Source organism: Aegilops tauschii, chromosome 6 (assembly GCF_002575655.3).
Source record: "Aegilops tauschii subsp. strangulata cultivar AL8/78 chromosome 6, Aet v6.0, whole genome shotgun sequence".
NCBI classification, from domain to species: domain Eukaryota; kingdom Viridiplantae; phylum Streptophyta; class Magnoliopsida; order Poales; family Poaceae; genus Aegilops; species Aegilops tauschii.
The window spans coordinates 29,704,760-29,724,556 of record NC_053040.3 but is presented as its reverse complement, the minus strand read 5'-3'; the positions used below and the strand labels follow the sequence as shown (position 1 = coordinate 29,724,556).

At 42.7% G+C, this 19,797-nt stretch overlaps 2 protein-coding genes across 9 annotated transcripts; one reads left to right on the top strand and one right to left on the bottom strand.

The window, feature by feature from the left end:
* Nucleotides 1-10,393: 10,393 nt before the first annotated feature.
* On the bottom strand, nucleotides 10,394-15,959 carry LOC109740830 (uncharacterized). 8 transcript variants are annotated; one of them, XM_073500892.1, is made up of 12 exons: nucleotides 15,636-15,959; nucleotides 15,450-15,540; nucleotides 15,272-15,334; nucleotides 14,591-14,626; nucleotides 14,293-14,435; nucleotides 13,853-13,992; nucleotides 13,678-13,769; nucleotides 12,619-12,756; nucleotides 12,258-12,527; nucleotides 11,984-12,159; nucleotides 10,877-11,012; nucleotides 10,394-10,629 (listed from the first exon to the last, which is right to left on the bottom strand). In XM_073500892.1, the coding sequence occupies exons 2-6, from the start codon at nucleotides 15,515-15,517 to the stop codon at nucleotides 13,865-13,867; spliced, it is 438 nt and encodes a 145-aa protein (XP_073356993.1). In that variant the 5' UTR covers nucleotides 15,518-15,540; nucleotides 15,636-15,959; the 3' UTR covers nucleotides 10,394-10,629; nucleotides 10,877-11,012; nucleotides 11,984-12,159; nucleotides 12,258-12,527; nucleotides 12,619-12,756; nucleotides 13,678-13,769; nucleotides 13,853-13,864. The 8 variants fall into 8 exon arrangements, with proteins under 8 accessions (XP_073356993.1, XP_073356995.1, XP_073356994.1 ...); XM_073500894.1 differs by having other exon boundaries at nucleotides 10,877-11,007; nucleotides 15,450-15,959; XM_073500893.1 differs by having other exon boundaries at nucleotides 12,258-12,371; nucleotides 15,450-15,959.
* A 411-nt stretch (nucleotides 15,960-16,370) lies between these two features.
* LOC109740832 (pentatricopeptide repeat-containing protein At2g01860) lies at nucleotides 16,371-18,761 on the top strand. The gene is made up of 2 exons (XM_020299877.4): nucleotides 16,371-18,248; nucleotides 18,455-18,761. Exon 1 carries the CDS (start codon nucleotides 16,769-16,771, stop codon nucleotides 18,200-18,202), a length of 1,434 nt encoding a protein of 477 aa, XP_020155466.1. The 5' UTR covers nucleotides 16,371-16,768; the 3' UTR covers nucleotides 18,203-18,248; nucleotides 18,455-18,761.
* Nucleotides 18,762-19,797: the final 1,036 nt, after the last annotated feature.

The following is a 19,797-nucleotide window of genomic DNA, read 5'->3' as shown; positions in this document are numbered from 1 at the left end:
CGAGATAGGTCTAATGTCCTTACGATCTATGCACTTGTTGCACTGGCTTTCGTTGTGGCTCCAAATACTTCATTAAATGTTGATCAATGATTTTGGAAAGTTATCTGGGATGTCAACAAACTAAAACAATGAAACCTTTGTGATTTCTTTTTCGAATTGTTGATGAAGGGCATTAGAGATCTCTACTCCTAGTTGGGGATTTGGTAGGTGGTATCCTCGCTTCGTAACCCCCAATCGATCCTCGTCGCTCCTTTTACGATCTCCCTCGCCCACTGATTTCTTTCTCACCGAACCTCATTTATACTTTTTTTCTCTTCTTTCAATCATCTTGGACCTGTTTCCGATCTTCCATCAATTGCTCCCAATCAATTCTTGATTTCCTTCCCTCAATCTGTGTCCATCCCCAATTCTGATTTCTTCTTTCCTAACCCGACCCCCTCCCGATATGGAACCAGATGAGGGGTTGCCTCCCATCCGTCTCGTTCAATCCCTTGTGCCAACCATGGAAGAGAGGAGGAGGGAGAGAATTGAGTAGCGTGGTGGTAATGCACCGATGCTGGCCGGTTGAGGCATGGTTGACACGTGAGTGAAGGGGTCCTTGCATCTGTGATGGTCGGCTCGCCGTGGTGGTATGCCATGGAAGAGATGTGAGGGAGAGCACCCCCGGCTCGATCGTCTTCCTCACTTCCTTTTGTGCCTCTTTGCACTCTTCCTCTTCCCCAGCCGCCAGCCAACGGATGTACAAGATGAGCGGAACCAAGTCGTACACACGGTTGAGTCGAGTCAAGGAGTCCCTCGCGGTAGTTTCCTTCTCCTGCCTCGAGATCAGATCTTGCTTCTGCGCCTCCCCCTATCGAATTGTTCAGACTTGAGACGATACACCCTTGTTTCAAACAAATCGACTTGGCGTGCGTGTATTGCTTATGTGCGCTTCTAGCCGGCGAGAATCCATGAGGTCTTCATGTACGTGTGCATGCAGCCACCATGAGGACTTGGCGTGCATGCCTTGCAAACATCCAATCGATCAGCTCCTCGATTCAGCTTTGCACTACCTCGTCCATGTCCTAAACCACTCGATGAGTGGACGGCTGCATCGGCCCTGTGCCAATAATTCTATTCCTTATCATATACTCCCTCGGAGACACTTATTTTGGATCTGAAGGAGTACTAGATAGGTATATACTTTGATGCAATTATGATTTTATAGAAGGAGAGGAAGAATAATTCAGTGTGCAATCCTAGGTGAAAGTGTCATCCAAGTTTTGTGATTAATTATAATGAACATCATATGCAGCTTCTGCTATTCAAACCATCTTTGACCACTCCTCATATTTGTGTTTTGTAATGGTAGTTATTCAACATGTGACTGACGCATGAATGATGTTTGTATATTTTGCTTCTTCCGTATTACCAGAATGTAAGCACATGCCACATAAATCTTCCATATTACCAGATGTAAGCACACGCCACATAAATCAGCATGTTTAAGAAAACAAAGTCAGGCAAGCTACATGGGTATGATATCTATTGTCAAGGTAATCGGTACCCTTCTTTATTTTATTTTATTGTTATTACCTAATTTTTTATTGCTTTGCACTCATATGAATATATACTTAGGACCATCCAAAAATACGTAATGGTTGAGTAAAAAAGGTGTCTTCTCCTTATGAGTAGGTTTTTTTCAAAGTCATTGTTTATTTGAAGGGTACATATGCTTTTGTGGTGTATTTTCATTGTGCTTTGATGAAATTCTATTTCCAATTTTAGTATACATAAAGTTAAGTTTGGATACTCACGCTGACCTCCCGCATTTTATGACTTGAAAAGAGGTATAATATATACTTCTTCATGTGGACTACAGAATATATCATGAATTCGCATTGTCTTAATTTTCACTTTCAGCTTAAAGAGATTTAGAAGATGAGTCCTAGAAAAGCAGCAGCCTGGTGAATGATGATATTGACTTACGAGACAAAATAGGGCAAGCTGCTTGTTTTCTTACGGTAGCATGGATGGGGAAAAAAAAGTCAGACATTGTCTTCATACTTTGTAGCCATTTGTATATGGGATGTGCATTCAACTGATGTATCTTTAATTCACAAACAAATTATCATGTTTGTATGAATTTATTTTAGAAAACATGACACTTTTCTTCTTGCTAGGTGGGGATGGTTAAGGAGACACGACGAACGGAGGAGGGACGTGCACGAACGACAAATCGAGAGAAACAACATCTTCAAGTGCACAAGTAGCAGCCAGCAAGTTTATATGGTATTTTCTAGAAAGTGAAATACCATTCGCGAGTGGGATTCGTAAGTCATTGATATGTCCGAGTTAGCGGTGTAATGTGTGCCCTGACATACAAAGTGTGCAATTTCAGAGGTTTCAAGAAACGCAGTTCAAATTTTATTTGATTCTTTATTTCATATCTGTAGCAAGCCCCAAACGGTGTATATTATGCAAGCAAATAGTCTATGCCTTCCTTTTGACATCCTGTAGTTAATGCCTGAACTTAATTTGGACAATTTGCCTATTTTCGAGATTCTACCAGCACATGGACCTTTTTACTTCATCCCTAAGAACCTGATTTTGTTATCAAACCGGATAAACTCTTGCGAGGAAACAGCACCACACAAGCTACATAAGAAGTAGTCAAGAGAAGGAACAGAAGCACCTGGATATGGCTCGATATGAATGTCAGCGGTTGGATCCACACGGACGACAAGAAGACCTCGCCAGATACTGAATGGATGAACTCCCCCTTCCTCTTGAGCACTCTTCTAGATCTAACGAAGAGTAAAATCAAGGAATTAACTCTATGTAAACCTCGGGCAGGACGTGGACGGTAAATAGGAACACGTACGTACCATCTCGATTTGATGGGGAACGAGTACGAGTAGAACCGTCACGAACTGTGGAAATCTGATCGGGGGCAGGATTGGATCGCGCCTTCGGACTTCGTTCATGGCTGGGGTTGCACCTCTGACCTAGGAGGAGGGCGGCGGATGTAAATGGGACGAGAGGAGCCGAGCCGTCGAGGAAGGCGATCAGAGGAGCCCTGGGATGGGAGCGTCATCGTCGATTCGTCGTCTATGATGTGTTTATAGGGGCGAGTTGGGCCTGTCCCATTTTTGAAATGAAAATTGGGCCTGTGCCTGAGTCGTGGGAATTTACTACTCTTTTGCACCACTGCAATCATATGGACAGGCCCATTGAATCTAGTTTGGGAAGATTCTACCCAGTCTTTCCTTTCTTTTTATTTCTTTCTATGTTTTTCTTTGCCGGTTTTACATGTTTTCTTTTGGTTTTTATTTTACGTGTTTTTCTTGTTTTCCCATCTCATTTCTTATTTTTATTATTTCATGAATATTTTTAAATTGCACAACCACTTTTGAAAAACTCATGAATAGTTTTATAAATTCATGAACACTTTTAAATTTTAATATTTTTAATATTCACGGAAATTTTTAGAATTTGGTGAAAAATTTAAATCATAAAAAAATTGTGGATACTCCTTTAAAAAAATATCGACTTTTGTAGTTTCGTGAACATCGTAAATTTTCACGTACAAGTTTTTCAAAATTCATGTACAGTTTTCGCAATTTGTGAACATTCTTTAAAACCCGTTGGAATGTCTTTTAAACCAAAATAAATACAATAGTTTTTTTGCAGGAACAAAATAAATACACTAGTTGACGTAAAAAAAGTTCTAGAGAATCATTCTCATGCGGAATGGGAGGCGCACGAAGCCTATTAGGCCGGCTGACCCGCACACGTAGTTCGCATTTTGGGGACAATTTCCACACTAAAAGCGTGTAATAGGAGCTCTTCGAGTGGTATACCCCATCAGTACGTGGCGTAGGCTTGACCTAGCAGCGTGGGCCTTATGCGCCAATATGGTTATTGATTATCAACATAATTTTCCGTGTGCCCCGCTCATCAACATAATTTTCCTTATTGTCACAAAGGGTGTAGATACCAGAAGAACCATACAAAAGCATAATTAATAGCCAGTACATCGAAGGGGAGCACAGTTAAATGGCAACAAACTTTGAAAGGCACACCATGTTCTACAATAGTGAAGATAAATGAGCAGTATAGACTAAGCACAAATCCATATTAAGTTAATGTGGTTTGGTAGCCGAAAACCAGGTCCATTTCATGAAGCAACATAGCAAATGAACATTTCTTCAGCTCTCCATTGCCTTAATTAGCTCGAGCGTCTCGAGGACCTCCTTCATTGAAGGCCTAAGCATGGGCTCCCGAGCCTCGCAGTTCAATGTCAGAAGCGCCACCTCGAGAGCTTGTTCGGAGTCGTATTACCCCTTGAATTGGAACGAGTCGACGAGCTTTAGCCTGTCAAGCAAGTAGGGTTTCGCCTAGTTAACAATGTCGAGCTGCCCATTGGGATGGGTGGATCCAAGGCTCGTTGACCTGACATCATCTCCAACATCACAACTATGAAAACGTACAAGTGACTCCTCACATTTAAATGGCATAGACATAGTTTAGAACATGAAACGAGAACAATCATCAACTGCTAAATTCTTCGCCGTGGTAAAAGATATTGGCCTTGGAATTTCATCGAACGAGTGGCGTGCATTGGAATGGTGGGGAACTTTTCTGGGATTTTGGCAGGTAGATCGGGGGCTCAGATACCAAATGTCACGATCTTACTCATAGTACCATCAGAGGAGGAATTTGGGATACAAGAGTAGCAGTTTTTAGAGAGGAGAATCAAGAGGAAGATAGAAACAGAGGTAGGGGAAAGTGGTTCAGCCACACTGCCACAGTACATTCATTTGTGACGAGGAAGCTGGCCCTCTCTCTCGGTTACATAAGCATCAGCACTGGTCTGGACACAACTTGCTCACACGTGTTGACATAGGCTGGCCCATGGGCGTGATACGTTGGGCGCCAGTTATGTGTGAAAACAAAAAATGGGCCTTATATGGGCTCATTTTGCTGGGGGCCTACCCGTTTGTTTGTGATCTATTCTCCGCTTATGAGATTGTGAGCTATCATCCATCGGCTGCTAGCATAAAAAAGAAAGTCCATTGACTGCTGCTACTTCTGCTGAGACGACTCCATAAATGGGCACAACGTCGATAATGAGTGCAATGTCGCCTGCAGTACCGCATTAATGGGCCAGCCCACCGCGCCGGAGGATCACTGGCTGCCTAGCACATGTTTTTTTCCTTTTTATTTTTATTAATTTTATTTATATTTATAAAATGGAAATAAACTTTTTTTAAATTTTGCAAATATTTAGCACACGTTTAAAAAATGTTAAGCAGTGCTAAAAAAATGTTTGCGCAACTTTTAAAATATGTTGATAGTATTAAAAAAAGGTTCATGCCAACTACTTTTTTTCTCACATTTCAAAAATGTAAGTAGATTTTTTAAATGCGTATAAAATGTAAATACAATGTTTGCACAATGAGAAAAAAAATGTTTCACACAATTAAAAGGTTATACATGGCATTTAAAAAAACTGTTCGCATATTTCCAAAATATGTATGGTGGCATTTTTCGAAACATTTTATACAATAATTTTTTTTGCATAGCATAAAAATGTATTGCAACATTACAAATATGTACATGACATTTTAAGGAAATACCTCGCATTTCTGAAAAAAGTGTGACATTTGTAGAATATTGAATGTATGCAAATGTTTGCGTTGTCTAACATAAATGTTTTGTGCCATTAAAGAAAATGTTCAACTTGGATGTAAAAAAAGTTTAACGTATGTATATTTTTTATTCAAAGTACGTATTGAAAAAACGTTCAATGTGTATAATAAAATATTCCACATGTTTATGAAAAAATGCACAATGTGGTTTGAAAAATTAGACATGTGTTGAAAAAAGAACAGACGAAGAAAACCGGTGAATAAACGCCAAATAAAAATGAAGATACCCGAAGAAACTGATGAAGAAAAGCAGAAAAGAAATAATAACCCCAAAAAACTGAAGAAACACGATGAAGAAATAATCCATCGGCTGCCTGGGCTGCTTGCCGTAGGCGAGCCAGAGTTTCATCTCGCGCAACAGCCGAGATATTAAAAATAACTAGTACAATACCCGTGCGTTGCCACGGGCCTTTTGTTGTATAAATCTTAATGAATTTTTTGGGCCCTTCCAATGACATCGCCTCAACACCCTTGTCGATGGATTCTTTTTGAACGTTGACATAATCCATCTCCATCTCTTTCATACTCTGTAAAAATAAATATGTATAGAAACATACCTTTTGTATTATCATGCACAATAAATATATAAAGAACAATTATTTGTATGCATCTCTTCTGATTGTTTAAAACCCGATGATTTTTCAGTCTGGTTCACCATAAAGCTTTGTCAATAAAAAGCCATCAGTTTTGATCTTTGATCTACAAAAGTAGACATATAAATAATATTAAAATAAAAAATAGAAAACTCATATACAATATATATTCATTGGCCAGATGCTAAATGCGAGTAGAAGATCGTTTTTAGTCGGAGTGAGTGACATCGTCCTTTTTAGTAGAGTGAGCCGCATTCCAATTTGAATAAACTGTAAGTTCACCTGTATATCACTTGTTGGTAATTATGTTTCAAAAGAAATAGCAAACTATGTGATGTTGCTTATGTTTCATTCTTATATCAAGATTGCAAGCTTGTTTCCAGTTTTTAGAAATATTGTTGTAAATTTTGGATGCTTGCATTTCCATCATGAAGATAACTAATATCTTATTTAGAAGAATTCTTGCATTTCCAGCTTCAAGATAGGTAATATCTTATTTAGAAGGATGCTTACATTTCCTGCTCACTGATGGACACAACAACGAATTTATTATTTGGATGTTGAGTTTATTTCATATTCAAAATGCAACGTTTATGTGTCCTTATGTTCACTTCCTAGCATCATATGCAAACTTGCTGACAAGTGACAAATATGTAAATAGCTTGAAAAAAGTGGATGAACAACCTGTAAATTTGAATAGTTGAATGACCATGCATTGCCATGGAATAAAAAAACATAGCGATCGAATAATTGACTCAACGTAGAAATATGTTGGACAAGCTGGCATGTGGTTTCCATCCATACAGTAATAAAACTGATTCTCTCTCCATTTCTTGTCATTTCTTCGTAACCATCCTCTCCTTGCAAGAAAATGAAACGATATCTAATCTTCTCCCACCCTTCCTCCTGTTCCACCTTCATGTACTTCTACAAATTATATAAATTTTATCAATTCAAAAGAATATTTTGATTATATTTCTTATTTAAAAGTAATTAAAGATGTACATGGTGGTTAATCCAGCCTTAATTTTTTACTGCAACAAGGATAAAACTTGAAACTAACTCTAGTACAAATTGAAGCTCACCACATGTACCACAGGTGCATCTGGATCACAATCTCATTCCATCCCCTCCCGAACCACACTTTGAATTTCTCCGTGTTAATTGAATCTCTCTAGCCCGCATAAGACATCTAGCAAAGCATTATGTTTATCTTATGGCAATACTACAAAAAAAAACATAAAACGTGTAATCAATGGATCGTGATCGGAACACGAATACAAACCAGACAAACAATGCAAAGGAATAAAGATTATTACATTGTCCGTGCATTGCAACAAGGGCATACATATATATTCTAATGTCTAAATATACCTTGCAATGTACCTTTCTTAGAATTAGATAAAACCATCAGTTTAGGTGTATATTAATACAAGGAATCAATGATGTTGTGACTGGAGGGGAAAATTAAAATTCATGAGAAAGTATTCATCACTGTTTATGCATTTGTACACATCGGTGATTAAGCACGTGAAGCAACTCCTCTTGGTCTCTTCCATAAAATTTCACCTTGCCACTGCACAAAAAAAAGCTTTCACTATCTTGCAACCTTGAAGTTTCTTCGGAAGCAAGGTTATCACTCTAAAATAGCATGGTCATATTAGTGACCGTGCAAGCTTCAAGATTAAAAACTGATAAGCAGCCCCTTCAAATAATTGTGAATGGAACAGAAAATGTGTGAAAGTTTATTGCCTTTATCATGTCACTACAACTTGACCATGCTGATTTACGACCTGCTTCCTTGACGGATGGAGAGCGTGTATTTTGTGCAGCACAAACGAAGTAACTACCCAAGGGAGCTCTACAGAGTGAACATGAAAGATGTATATAACAAATGAACCAACTATAAAAAATTCTTTCATGCCCATTTTCTTCTTAATCTCTGATGCCCATATTCTAGCGATGTAAACTACTCTCATTTAAAGCATAGTCAGAGAACTGCTGGCATACAATAAAAGTTTACGAAGTCAACGCAAAACTATCATATCAGCAAAAGGCATGCTTATAAGGAACAGTACCGTCGAAGCGTGTGATCATGGTTGCGTCAGTTCCATGAGCTTCCGTTTGCTTTCCCTAGAATATTGGAAATTAAAAGGTAAGGCTAATTGGATTAAATGTAAGATGTTGGCATAGATATTATTCAGTATAAAAAGAATCTCATGTTTAACCTTGTCAAGTTGCAGACTACACGGACAGAAGGCTCGGTAGGTTCTTTTTTTTCTCGAATATTCACGAGTGTGCATATCATATATTAAAGAAGAAAGGCAAAGAGTGCCTCCACCATTGGTTACAGGGTTTATATTACATGCTAATCCTCAGCACTCACCCACCTCTCTACCCTAGTAAAGAAGGAAGTTACATTCCTTTTTAGAAGTCCCGCAGACGACCAGACCACACCCTCATCTCTCACTCTTTGTAACAGCTGATCTATAGACGGTCGTGCTCCATCAAATACAATAGCATTCCTGTGCTTCCACAACTCTCATCAAACAAGCGCGAATATGGTGCGTAGATCCTTCGTGCTCAAGTTGTTCACTCCCTTCTTGTCAATGGCCCACTCGGCCAGCACATCATGAGGGGAGGGGGTCCATTCTGGTTTATCCAGCGAGCCATTGATGGCCGCCCAAGCAGTCCGAGCAAAGACACACGATAGCAGTATATGATTGATCGTTTCGTCCTCTCGATCACAGAACGGCATGCATCCTAATGAGGTAGACCCCTTTGCGCAAGGCGATCCGAAGTCCAGCATCGCTCCTTCATTGCCAGCCATGTAAAGAATTTGCACTGCAAAGGGGCACGGGACTTCCATGTTAGATCCGCCGTAGGTATGACCTCCCTTCCGCAAAAGCCAGCCGCGTATGCAGATCTGACCGAGAAGTGCCCCTTCGCCTCCCACGACCAGGCTATTTATCCGGCAAATCCTCATTAACCACGACCAGGCTCGGTAGGTTCTGTTCGGGCTCTTCTAACGCCTCTTGTGGCTAAACACCCAGACATCAAGGAAAAAAGACTTGTACCACTGATCTGATTGGTAATAACAACGATACATGTCTATAATCCTGACACTGTTTTTATGTCAATACAGTTAAAGATATAAGATAGAATAAGGAGGAATAATGGATATGACTTCCATCGATAAAGGTGCAGCTCGATCTTGAAGCCTGAATAAGGGCCGCCTCGGGCTGACTGCCCTTGCCTATTTCAACTGAAACATCATCACCATGTTTTACAACAACAACGACATAGTCGTCCAAGAGGTCCATATCATCAACCTGTCCTTCTTCGAGATTGATGATCTCATCACAAGCAACCTTGACCCATCCATGGTGCTAGTTGGTTGTAGTGCCGTCCTGCGGTTGATGCTGAGATGGCAGAGGAGGCTCCACTCCATTTGCATCCAGTGAGTCCGAGAGTCCGAGTGCTGGACCAAGCTCTGCTATATGAAAATTTGTTGAGAAGAACTATATTGAGAAATGTTAAAAGAAAGTAAGAAACACATAAAATATACATGAGCTGAAGATGACGGAAGAATAATAAACCTCTTTATTTATATATTATATTTCAGACAGGAATAAAATGAAAACAGAAAAGGGTTTCTAAAAGGAAAAATCACACTTGCATTTGCATACATTACAATATTTTTTTCATCTGCAATAACAGCAAGTTTGCATTGTCGCCAAAGTTCATTCAGGCTGGTAGGTGCAGGTGATGCTATAAGGGATAACCACTTAGGCAGAACAAGTTATTGTTAGTAGGACGATGAGCAAAGAAAAATTATGCATTGCTTACTGATAATGATGGGGATAAAATATAGTGTCTGGTCACATAACCTGAATTGCGTATAGTTCATGGCACATATTAGTGATACCACCTCGAGGCTAGAGAAGTGTGCCTCCTTTGTTTAGCATTGAACCCATGCATATCAAAGTTAGTTGATTACGATGGAACAGAAAAATGTTGGGTTAACTCTAAAAAGAGTGTCACGTTAAGGAAAATGTATCAGACTAAATTTGAGGCAAAAAAAATCCCAATTTGTGGTAGACTAAGTACGTTCTTGAGTTTTTATTTGTAATTGAATAGTTGACAGCACTTAGGATAACATGGTAGCTAGTATTCACTCAAGAATCTAGAATCACCCATCAGCAATCACCTCCTACTTGTCAGTACAATATCATATAATATTAAGCGATTCAGAAAATAAAGACATGTTCATCTACCACACCCTACTACGGTACTACCACGTCTTCATCACTGGTGAGCGATCTGATCCTGTCTCTTCCTACCTGTGAAAACACAAATATTAAATTATATTGTTAAAGATATATTCATAAGATGTGAATAAGATGGAAAAGCAATATGGCAATCAATGTCTCATCGACCCTGCAAGTTGCCAGCATACTATGTGATGATCAATTTTAGACATAATTTTCAACTACAAAAATGGCTATACTACAATTCATCATTTCTTTGTTCTGGACATTTTTTTATCAATAAGAGATAATACAAGGACAAACTAAAGCGGTGTAGTACCATCAGACATGGATAATTATGCAAGGACAAACTCATGTTCAGGGCATTATGTTTGTCCGCTCCCAGCTTACTCCCTGGCTCTTTGTTGCAAATGCTCACCCAGTGGTCCAATAAAAATGTCAATCGCAGATCTATACTGCATTTTGGGGTGAACAAAAAAACCAAAATAGATTAAGAACATGCCTCTATATTCCTATTCATAGAGAATTTATAAATTTGACAAAAAATGGAACTACAATAAAAAGAACAGGTGCATAATGCATTTAAATTTTGACCAGAAAATATATCATCAAAGAAGATGAAAGCAGAGACTATGTTTATATAATATTACTGATGGTACAGAACCATCAACCATAAAACATTTGCATGTCACAACTCCCAGGTCAATCAAATTCATGTTAGAACTGTCAGTAACCACCAAAGTCTTGTATTCTACGACCCTAACCCCCTCTCCATGATAACAAATCTACCGATCGGTCTTTTCGTTGCAGGATTACGCGAATACACATGGGTTGGAGTATATTTGCCCCCATTTTAGTATAGCAAATTACAAGAAGCCTCCACGACCCCAGAAAGTAGCCAACGGGCTTGCGAATACAGTGTTGCCTGTATCCAGGAATGTTTAATTGTCTTCTTTTCTTGTTTTTTCTTTTTTTGCCTCTCTACCCCAAGAGGTTTCAGGGAGATGAGTAGGTGGTAGGGTATAGAGGCCTGACTGAGAGGGGGGGAGGCTTTTGTAGTGTTAATCTGTATTATCACCCCATTAATTTGGTTCGGTGCAGGAGCTGAAGTCTTTTATAGCATGTAATAACCGACAACACAAGGAGGCTACTTACTACAGTATTTGGCCAGATTTAGTGTAAGCACCCGTTGATATAAGTTAATCTGTATCACTACTATCTGAGCTCTGCTTACTCTACTTTCTGAATTCTTTGAACATTCGATGGAATATTCTCTCTGAATTTGAATCCTCAAATATTCGATGGACTGACTCCATCAGTGTTGTAAACTGAGCTCTCAGTTTTCTTGCACAATGATTATCAGGATAATATGTACTAATTACAATAAATTATAGTAGTAGACACAAGAAAGGCATGATGAACGAACCTTCGGTGGATCCATCGCAAGTCACCATTTATGTTGGGGCAAAGAGTCACAGAAGCCACCTTGCGAATCTCACCCATCACATCATCTCCAAAACTCTGTTATTCCTAAACGAGTCGTGAAGGGAATTTTACATATCAACAAGTAGCTTCCCCTTCTGCCACATACTCCAGAGTACCCTGCCAAGTTCAGATGATGAAAAAATTACCATGGATCTCTAATCTAAGGCTTATTTTCCAGAGGCTATGAACTGTGTTTCTAATGAACAAAGATTTACCCCCCAATGAAATGACACTATGGATATACCATTCTCGTCATACCCAAGTGATCTGGCAACTTTCCTGAAAGAATTGAACTTCATGTCCTCCATATAGAGCTTGTCTTGGTATACCTGTAAACGCATTTATACAAATGTAGGATGTCTACACACGCGTCCGCGTCACAAAACTACCGCAGTTCACCAAGTGCAAACTTCATCGGCAAGCATAACCAAACCTTTTTTTCGACAAAATTCTACTATCTCCTCCTGGTTGGTCACAGAAAGTACCTACAGCAAAGCTTGCGGATATTGAGTTTCAGCACAATTTTAGCGAACCTTTTAGATTTTTTGATGTTATTGCAAATATCTGTTTGCATACCTGTTCCGTCGGTTATCCGGGGTTTATGATCACCATAGCCCAAACAGTCAAACCTGCGACGCGTGCCTCCTCCAAGCACCTCTTTACTTCGAAAATATCAATCCCCCAATCACTGTTCTCGCTAACATTGTATGGTACCTACAAATCAAATTCAGTAACTTGGTCATTTCTTGAATGCAATAAAATGGGAAGTCCTTTTACACGCACTCCCATTTTACATTCTTTAAGAAAAAAATATCAGGCATCTAATCTAGAAGTTTGAAATGCAATGAACAAGTTAAGTATGAAGAATTGCGAACGCTGAGCGTTTATTTCATAAAGCTAGCACCATACCATTAGTCCCACCAGTAGCACCTTCCCCAACCAGCGCTACTGCTAAGTATGTATGCCAGTAGCGCTTGTGGGTACACGCTACTGGTACACGTTAGCTGTACTGATAGCCCTATTACCCGCGTTACTGTTAGGCTTTTCCCTAGTAGTGGTGTGGCGAATGCGTCCATGGGGCAGGAGCCGAGCGCCGAAGCGGCGGACGGCGATGGCGACCTGCGCTCCAAGAGAGGCCGGCGAGTAGCAGATGTCGATGCCAACTGCATTGCCTCATTTGTGTACATAAAGAAAAGGAAAAAATGCATTCTTCGCAAGTTGGTAAAAAAAATTAACACATAAAGGTCAGTGCTACTTAGTACCGATGAAAATGATTTAACGAAGATACTCGAAATGGGACAAGAACAATGCAGTATGGAGTAGTGCTGATTTGATCCGCTGCCTTCAGCACATGAAATTGTTTTTCATGGCAACATAGGATTATTCTACTGTGGGACGAAAAGACCAGGAAAAGTGTGGGCAGTATCAATTGCTAAAAAAGTGTTGGAAGTATTGTCAAGATGTCTAAATTGATGTTTGACAAACATGAGAATAGCACAAAAATACTTCAGAAAAATCATCAACAAATCTCACCAAAGAATGGCAAGTAACTGGATACTTGATAGAATTTAACTGAATTATGTACAAGGAACAGAATCACAAAACCATTCCATGGTGAATGTAACAAGAAATTACCCGTCATTGTGAGGGTGTTCAACATGGCGGACATACCCCAGTTCCTTCAATACGCGTTTATCTAGCTTTAACAGGCATGTTAGCCATTCTTCCTGCAGGACAAACAAGGTGTTTCACTTTCGGAATTCTTTATGCAGAACTCAGGGTCTCAGATTGCTCAAATTCTAATTTCTACCTACTGACAAAGTCATCCAAATGATGCCAGGTTATAATGCCTCCTCAATTCGATCCTGTGGAACTCGCGGATGATGCTCTCCAATGCATCGGGCTCTCCTCCAATTTTGATCATAGCCAAACCGAAGTCGTGGAACCTCTCTGCAAGCATAAAGAAATCAGAAAATCAAAGACTTTTTCACTTGTTTCCATTAGAAAACTATGCAACCAAATCACACACTACTACAACACTATCAGCAACATGTCTATTTTACTGCACATATACTATATTGATCACTGTTTTGCAGATCGAATTAACAGTAAAAATCCCGGCCACCACTTCTGCTGGACTTTATCACGCCCTCTGTTTGATCTACGACCGGCGGAATCGGATGGCCGATGCGCCATCTCCGACCCTGACCTAGCCGCTGCTGTTGGATCCGCGAGGGGGGGGGGGGGTACCGGTGCTGGTCCTGAGTGTCAGCGGCGAGGACGCCGCCGTCGTAGCAGACGCCCATGATGGTGATGCCCATCCGGTGCTCCCCGTCGGTGCGCGCGTCGGCGGAGGAGGAGCCCATGAGCGAGGCGGCGTCCATGGCGGAAATCTAATACAATTACAACAAAACCAATAGTGAAATGATGCAAAAGGATTTACCTGAGTACAGGGACTACTACAGGTAAAGAGAAACCATTCTCTGACAAAACACAAAACTGATGGGAAATAAAAATCAAATCAAGCAAAACTGGGGACAATACTAACTGCAAATGGAATACATTCGGTGCTTCAACATATTTCCTGGAAAAGAATTTAAAGAAAGAAATTTATTACAAATACCATCGATATGTCAATCAAATGCTGAAAAAATAGTATTATGTAATACAAAAGTATTAGAAGTGATGGAAGATGGATTCAAAACACCAATGACATGCACTCGTATTTTTAAGTCTTCATACTATAGAGTTATCTACCTGCAAGTTATATGCGCATAAATAATCACAACAGTTAGATAGCACCTACACATGGGATTAGATATTTAATTCACATAATCAGTTCTTCTGCTTCCATAAATTCAGAATTGCATAAAAAAGTATGTGTCTATCGAGTATAGATAATGATTTGAATTATTGACGCATGGCCAATGGAGCCGTCCACTTGCCAAGTGCTTTTCTAGCATGGACGACGTGCACATGGTGCAAAGCTGGCTGAACGAGTTGATAGATCAGATCCCGGCAAGACTCGCACATGCTTAATGTTGGTTGCTTGCCCTTGCCTTGATTGATTCACACACTGGCAAGGTCGCACGCATAGAGGAAGACTCGATGGATTCTTGCCGGCTAGAAACAAACACAAGCAAGCACGCAGGTGATGCCGATTTCTTTGCAACGAATGCGTGTCGCTTGAAGCAGCGGTGGGAAAACAATATGTATATAGTGATTTTACCTCATAAATTGTTTGGTGGCTCCACTCCATAAGTATGAAATTCGTGATGTTGGCAACCTGAAACTAAAAGAGAAATAATGATCTCCTTCATAAATATCAACAAAAGGAGAATGGGTTATTTGGGCGACCAATCAAAATCCCTGAAAGTTCAATACATCAGTTTGCAGCAAGTGTGTACCTGCAAAGCAATTCTTTCTCTGAGTCGTATGTGAAGCAGCTAGCACACACACACACACATCTTCCCATCCCATCCGCAGCATCATCCCTACCTGCACCCTCAAATCACGGAATGAGTTCCCAACTTGCATCCATAGCCAAAAGCCAGTGCAGCAATCACTCTGCCATGTAAACACAGGAAACAAACATCATAGATAGACCGAGTAGCACCGGCCTCCATCGCCTGTAGTGAGAAGCTCCGACGGCGAGCTGCTGGACGACGATCTGGCACCCACCTTCTGTCGGGCTGCTGCTACTCCGCCGCCATAGAGGCTCTACGGCGACTACCCCGGACAGATCTGGCCACAGCGACCACCGGAGTGGCAAGGCCTGGCCCTCTCTCCACCAGATCGGGTCGGGGAGGGGGAGCTCCTGGCCTTGGACGAAGGGAGGAGGGAGGCCGAGACCTACATAGGCCAGGCGCGTGGGCGCCGCCCTGCTGTACATGGCTGCTTGGGGAGGGGGTGGTGGCGGCCGCCTAGGGAGGGAGGTCGTGGTGGCCAGCTCCTCTCGAACCTCGGCGGCGGCGGCTCCTCTCCGATCTCGGCGGCGGCGTAGGGCTCCACTATGGCGGCTGGGGCATGGTTCTCGTCCTCGTGCGAGACGATCGAGGGCAGCCTGGATCGTCAGATATTTTTTTTCGTGAGGAGGCCTCGCTCCCGGTTCGTGCGAGGGGGCCTCGATCTTTTTTCGTTGGTTTCTTTTCGCAGGTCGAGGGAGGACGAAAATAAAGAGGTTGGACGTCTGCGGGACTCGATCGCGGGGTTTTCATTGGTTTTTTGCGGCTGAGCGGGAGGTGGGAGCAAGTACCAAAGAAGTACCAAAAAAGACCGTATTAGATGGGACGAAAATAAAACCCGGAACGCGGACTATCAACTGAGACATCCATCGGCTGCCTGCTGCTTCTGCTGAGACGACTCGAAGCAAGAAAAATATCAATCCCCACATCCTCTTACGGCAGCGCGGCCTCCCGCTCCCACAAGCGGCGGCCGGCGGGACGGACGTGGGATTCGCGGCGGAGCCGAGCACGCAATTGCAGTGCGCTGCGGCCGTACGCGCTCGCAAGGTCGAGCTGACAAGGTCGGCTCGGCGGAGCCAGCTGGAGGGGCTGAGGGAGGCCGATCCCCCCGGGCTGCACTCAAGGTGTTCGTCGGATTGCCGCGCCGGCTCAAGCGGCCGACCGCGCGGTGCTTCCTCCGTGCCACGTGCCTGTAGCACGGGCGGTCGCAGCGCCCAGCGAGGGGCGGGCGGAAGAGGCGAGGAGAGAGTTCTTTGCCGGCCATGTCATCTCTGGCGAGCTGGCCGCCTCTCTCCGCGCTGCCAGACGGCGTTTCCCTGGCACCAGCATTGGTGAAGACCGTCGGCGCCAAGTTCCTTCACAGCAGAAGCTTTGGTCTTCGGTCTACTGCTCGGGTCTCTTGCGCTGGGTCATCCAAAGGAAGTGTCGCCAAGGAATCGGCGTATGGTAAGCAGCAGGCGTACGGAGAGGACGCCGCTGCGGATAAGGAAGAGGGTGGTTCGGAATGGGGCAAAGATGAGATCGAGGCCATCTCGGCGCTGTTTGCCCGGCCGATGCGCCGGAAGCCAGTGAAGCCGCCGAACCCGGCGACACAGCGGCCTCTCCCGCTGCCGCTGCCCCACAAGACGAGGCCACCCATCACTCCAGCACCGACGCAGCACGTCCGGCTGGCTTCGCGCTCCATGTTCAGCGACAAGGTGCGCAAGAACCCCGAGGTCCTCGTCGGGATTGCCAAGGAGATTGCCGCGCTCCCCCCGGAGTCCGATGTGTGCAAAGTGCTGGACCGTTGGGTCCCCTTCCTCCGGAAAGGCTCCCTGTCCATGACCATCCGGGAGCTCGGGCACATGGGGCTTCCTGAGAGAGCGCTTCAGACACTGTGTTGGGCACAGGGGCAGAAGGCAGTGCCTCTGTTCCCTGATGACCGGATCCTCGCTTCGACCATCGAGGTTTTGGCGCGCTTCGACGAGCTGAAGATGGAGTCTGCGCTTGAGGAGTGCGTCCCCTCGGCGAGCCGTGCTGTCCTCGAAGCCATGGCGAGGGGGTTCATCAGGGCAGGCAAAGTAGGCCTGGCACGCAAGCTCCTTGAACTTGCCAGGATGAACAAGAGGACACTGCACCCGAGCATCTACGCAAAGCTGATTCTGGAGGTTGCCCGGACACCTGAAGGCTATGGGCTCGCTGCTGCACTGCTCGATGAGCTCGGTGAGAGGCCAGACTTTGACCTGCAACAGCAGGACTGCACAGCTGTCATGAAGGTCTGCATAAAGCTCAGGCGGTACGCAGCCGTGGAGAGCCTGTTCAGCTGGTTCAGAGGGTCTGGCGGGAACCCAACTGTTGTGATGTACACTACAGTGATCCACAGCCGCTCCCGTGATGGGAGGCACCGAGAGGCGTTGGCCCTGGTTTGGGAAATGGAACAGGCAAACTGTCTTCTTGACCTGCCGGCGTACCGGGTCATCGTGAAGCTGTGTGTGGCATTGCGTGATCCAGAAAGGGCTTTTCGGTACCTGTCGAGGTTGAAGGAGGCTGGATTCGTTCCGACCAGTGACATATACTGTAATCTGATTGAAGGCTATGCCGCAGCGGGGAGGATGGCCAGGTGCCGGCAGCTGATCAGGGAGGCTGAGTCAATCGGCGTGTTGCTGGACAAAAGGCTAATTTCAAGCTTGTCTGAGATGGGTGATAGACATCCTTAAACCACTGGAAAGTAAAAATCTGCGCTTGTGTAATTATCTAGAGGAGGTAAGACGAGTGGGTTTCTTTTATGTGTTCTTTTCTTAGCGGTTCCATGCTAGACGGATGTATTTGTGATGCTTCATACTGAAATCGGTTTGCCTGAATCTCTTTAACCTGTAAGATTGTGGGTAGTTTAAATTGTTAGCAGTTCCAAATATTTCCTCCTTTCTCTGGACAGTTTGTTAACAAATCCATGTACATTATGTTTGCAGATATCAGGACTAATCTGAACAGATAACTTGGCGTATTCTGAGTTTAGTGAGGTCCATATTAAACGGCTTCTTGGAAATTGACAAGGAGTCAATGTTTGGTCATATTTTATCCTTCTTAAGAGGACCTGAATTGTTCTCTGCATACAAGGGCACACTTATGTAATAGGCTTAATTTGCATTACTGGCTAATCATATTTTTTCCAATTTTTTTAACAGTGCAGAATCTATGTGAAGCTTGTTAGTGTTCATCGTGAAATTTTATGCGTGGGTCCATGCAGAGCAAAGGATATGCTCCTCCCTGTATATATTTTCTGTTGCAATGACTCTCAGTTTTGTTCTAGATTTGATGGTAATGGTGCTAGCTAGCTGTTAAGATATTTGTTACATCGTTGTTACTACTAACAAGTTTGATTGTGATCCAGTTGATGATAACCACGATGCTTCATCAGCTACTCAATCGTCGACGCCTCCACCTTGGTACTATTTTTGAACCGTCTAAGTTTTCTCAGAATTTTCAGATAATGTCACCTTTTTTCTGAGGAAAGGTCTATGATATTCGTAAATGGGGTTTACAAAACAGATGTAATTAATATTTTGTTGCTCTTTTTAAATCTGATGGTAATCTTTTTGCCATCTGAACAGAAAGTTTATAGAAGAATATTTGACTGGGAAACTGTAGGGTAGTCTGTCATTTAGCAGTGGTAGTGCACTACAGGACCATAAGGGGCTTAATCATGAGCAAGGAGCTGAAAGTAGACTTTTTTTAAGAGCAGCGATATGATTTCCCCAAGAGCAGCTCCCATTATCGTCTTCTGCTGTGTTGGTCTGAATGTTCTGAAGAATATGTCTGAAGATAAGGAAATCATCTAAGGAGCGGCAGTTGGAACGGATCCCGGGGTTCATTAAGTTCTAGCGCCTTCTTTACAGGTAGGGAGTCGTTGATAGCAGCAGAGTGAAGTCTTGGAAGGAGCTGCTTAAGGTAAGAGGTCGACCCATTCCAGTTGTCTAGTCCAGCCATGGATGGGCAGAGTTGCCCTTCCTCTGATGCAAGACGTGGCAAAGGTAATGAATTTGTTAAGTCAGGTTCGGGAGTTTGTATGATAGCTAAAAAGCAAAGTAAACCCTTTATATATATAAATTTCTGTGGAAAATACATGTTAGCTACACCAGCATATTTCTGTAAAAGATTATTGTACCGAAGAAAACTAGCCGCTAGCATGTTTGCATCTCTGAAATTTTTCAGAGATTTGTTCAGGAATTGTTTGTTGTCTGAACAAGACACATATCCGAAGATTCAATATTGACTTACACCTTGGAGTTTACATCTGTTGTGGTGTTCCTCT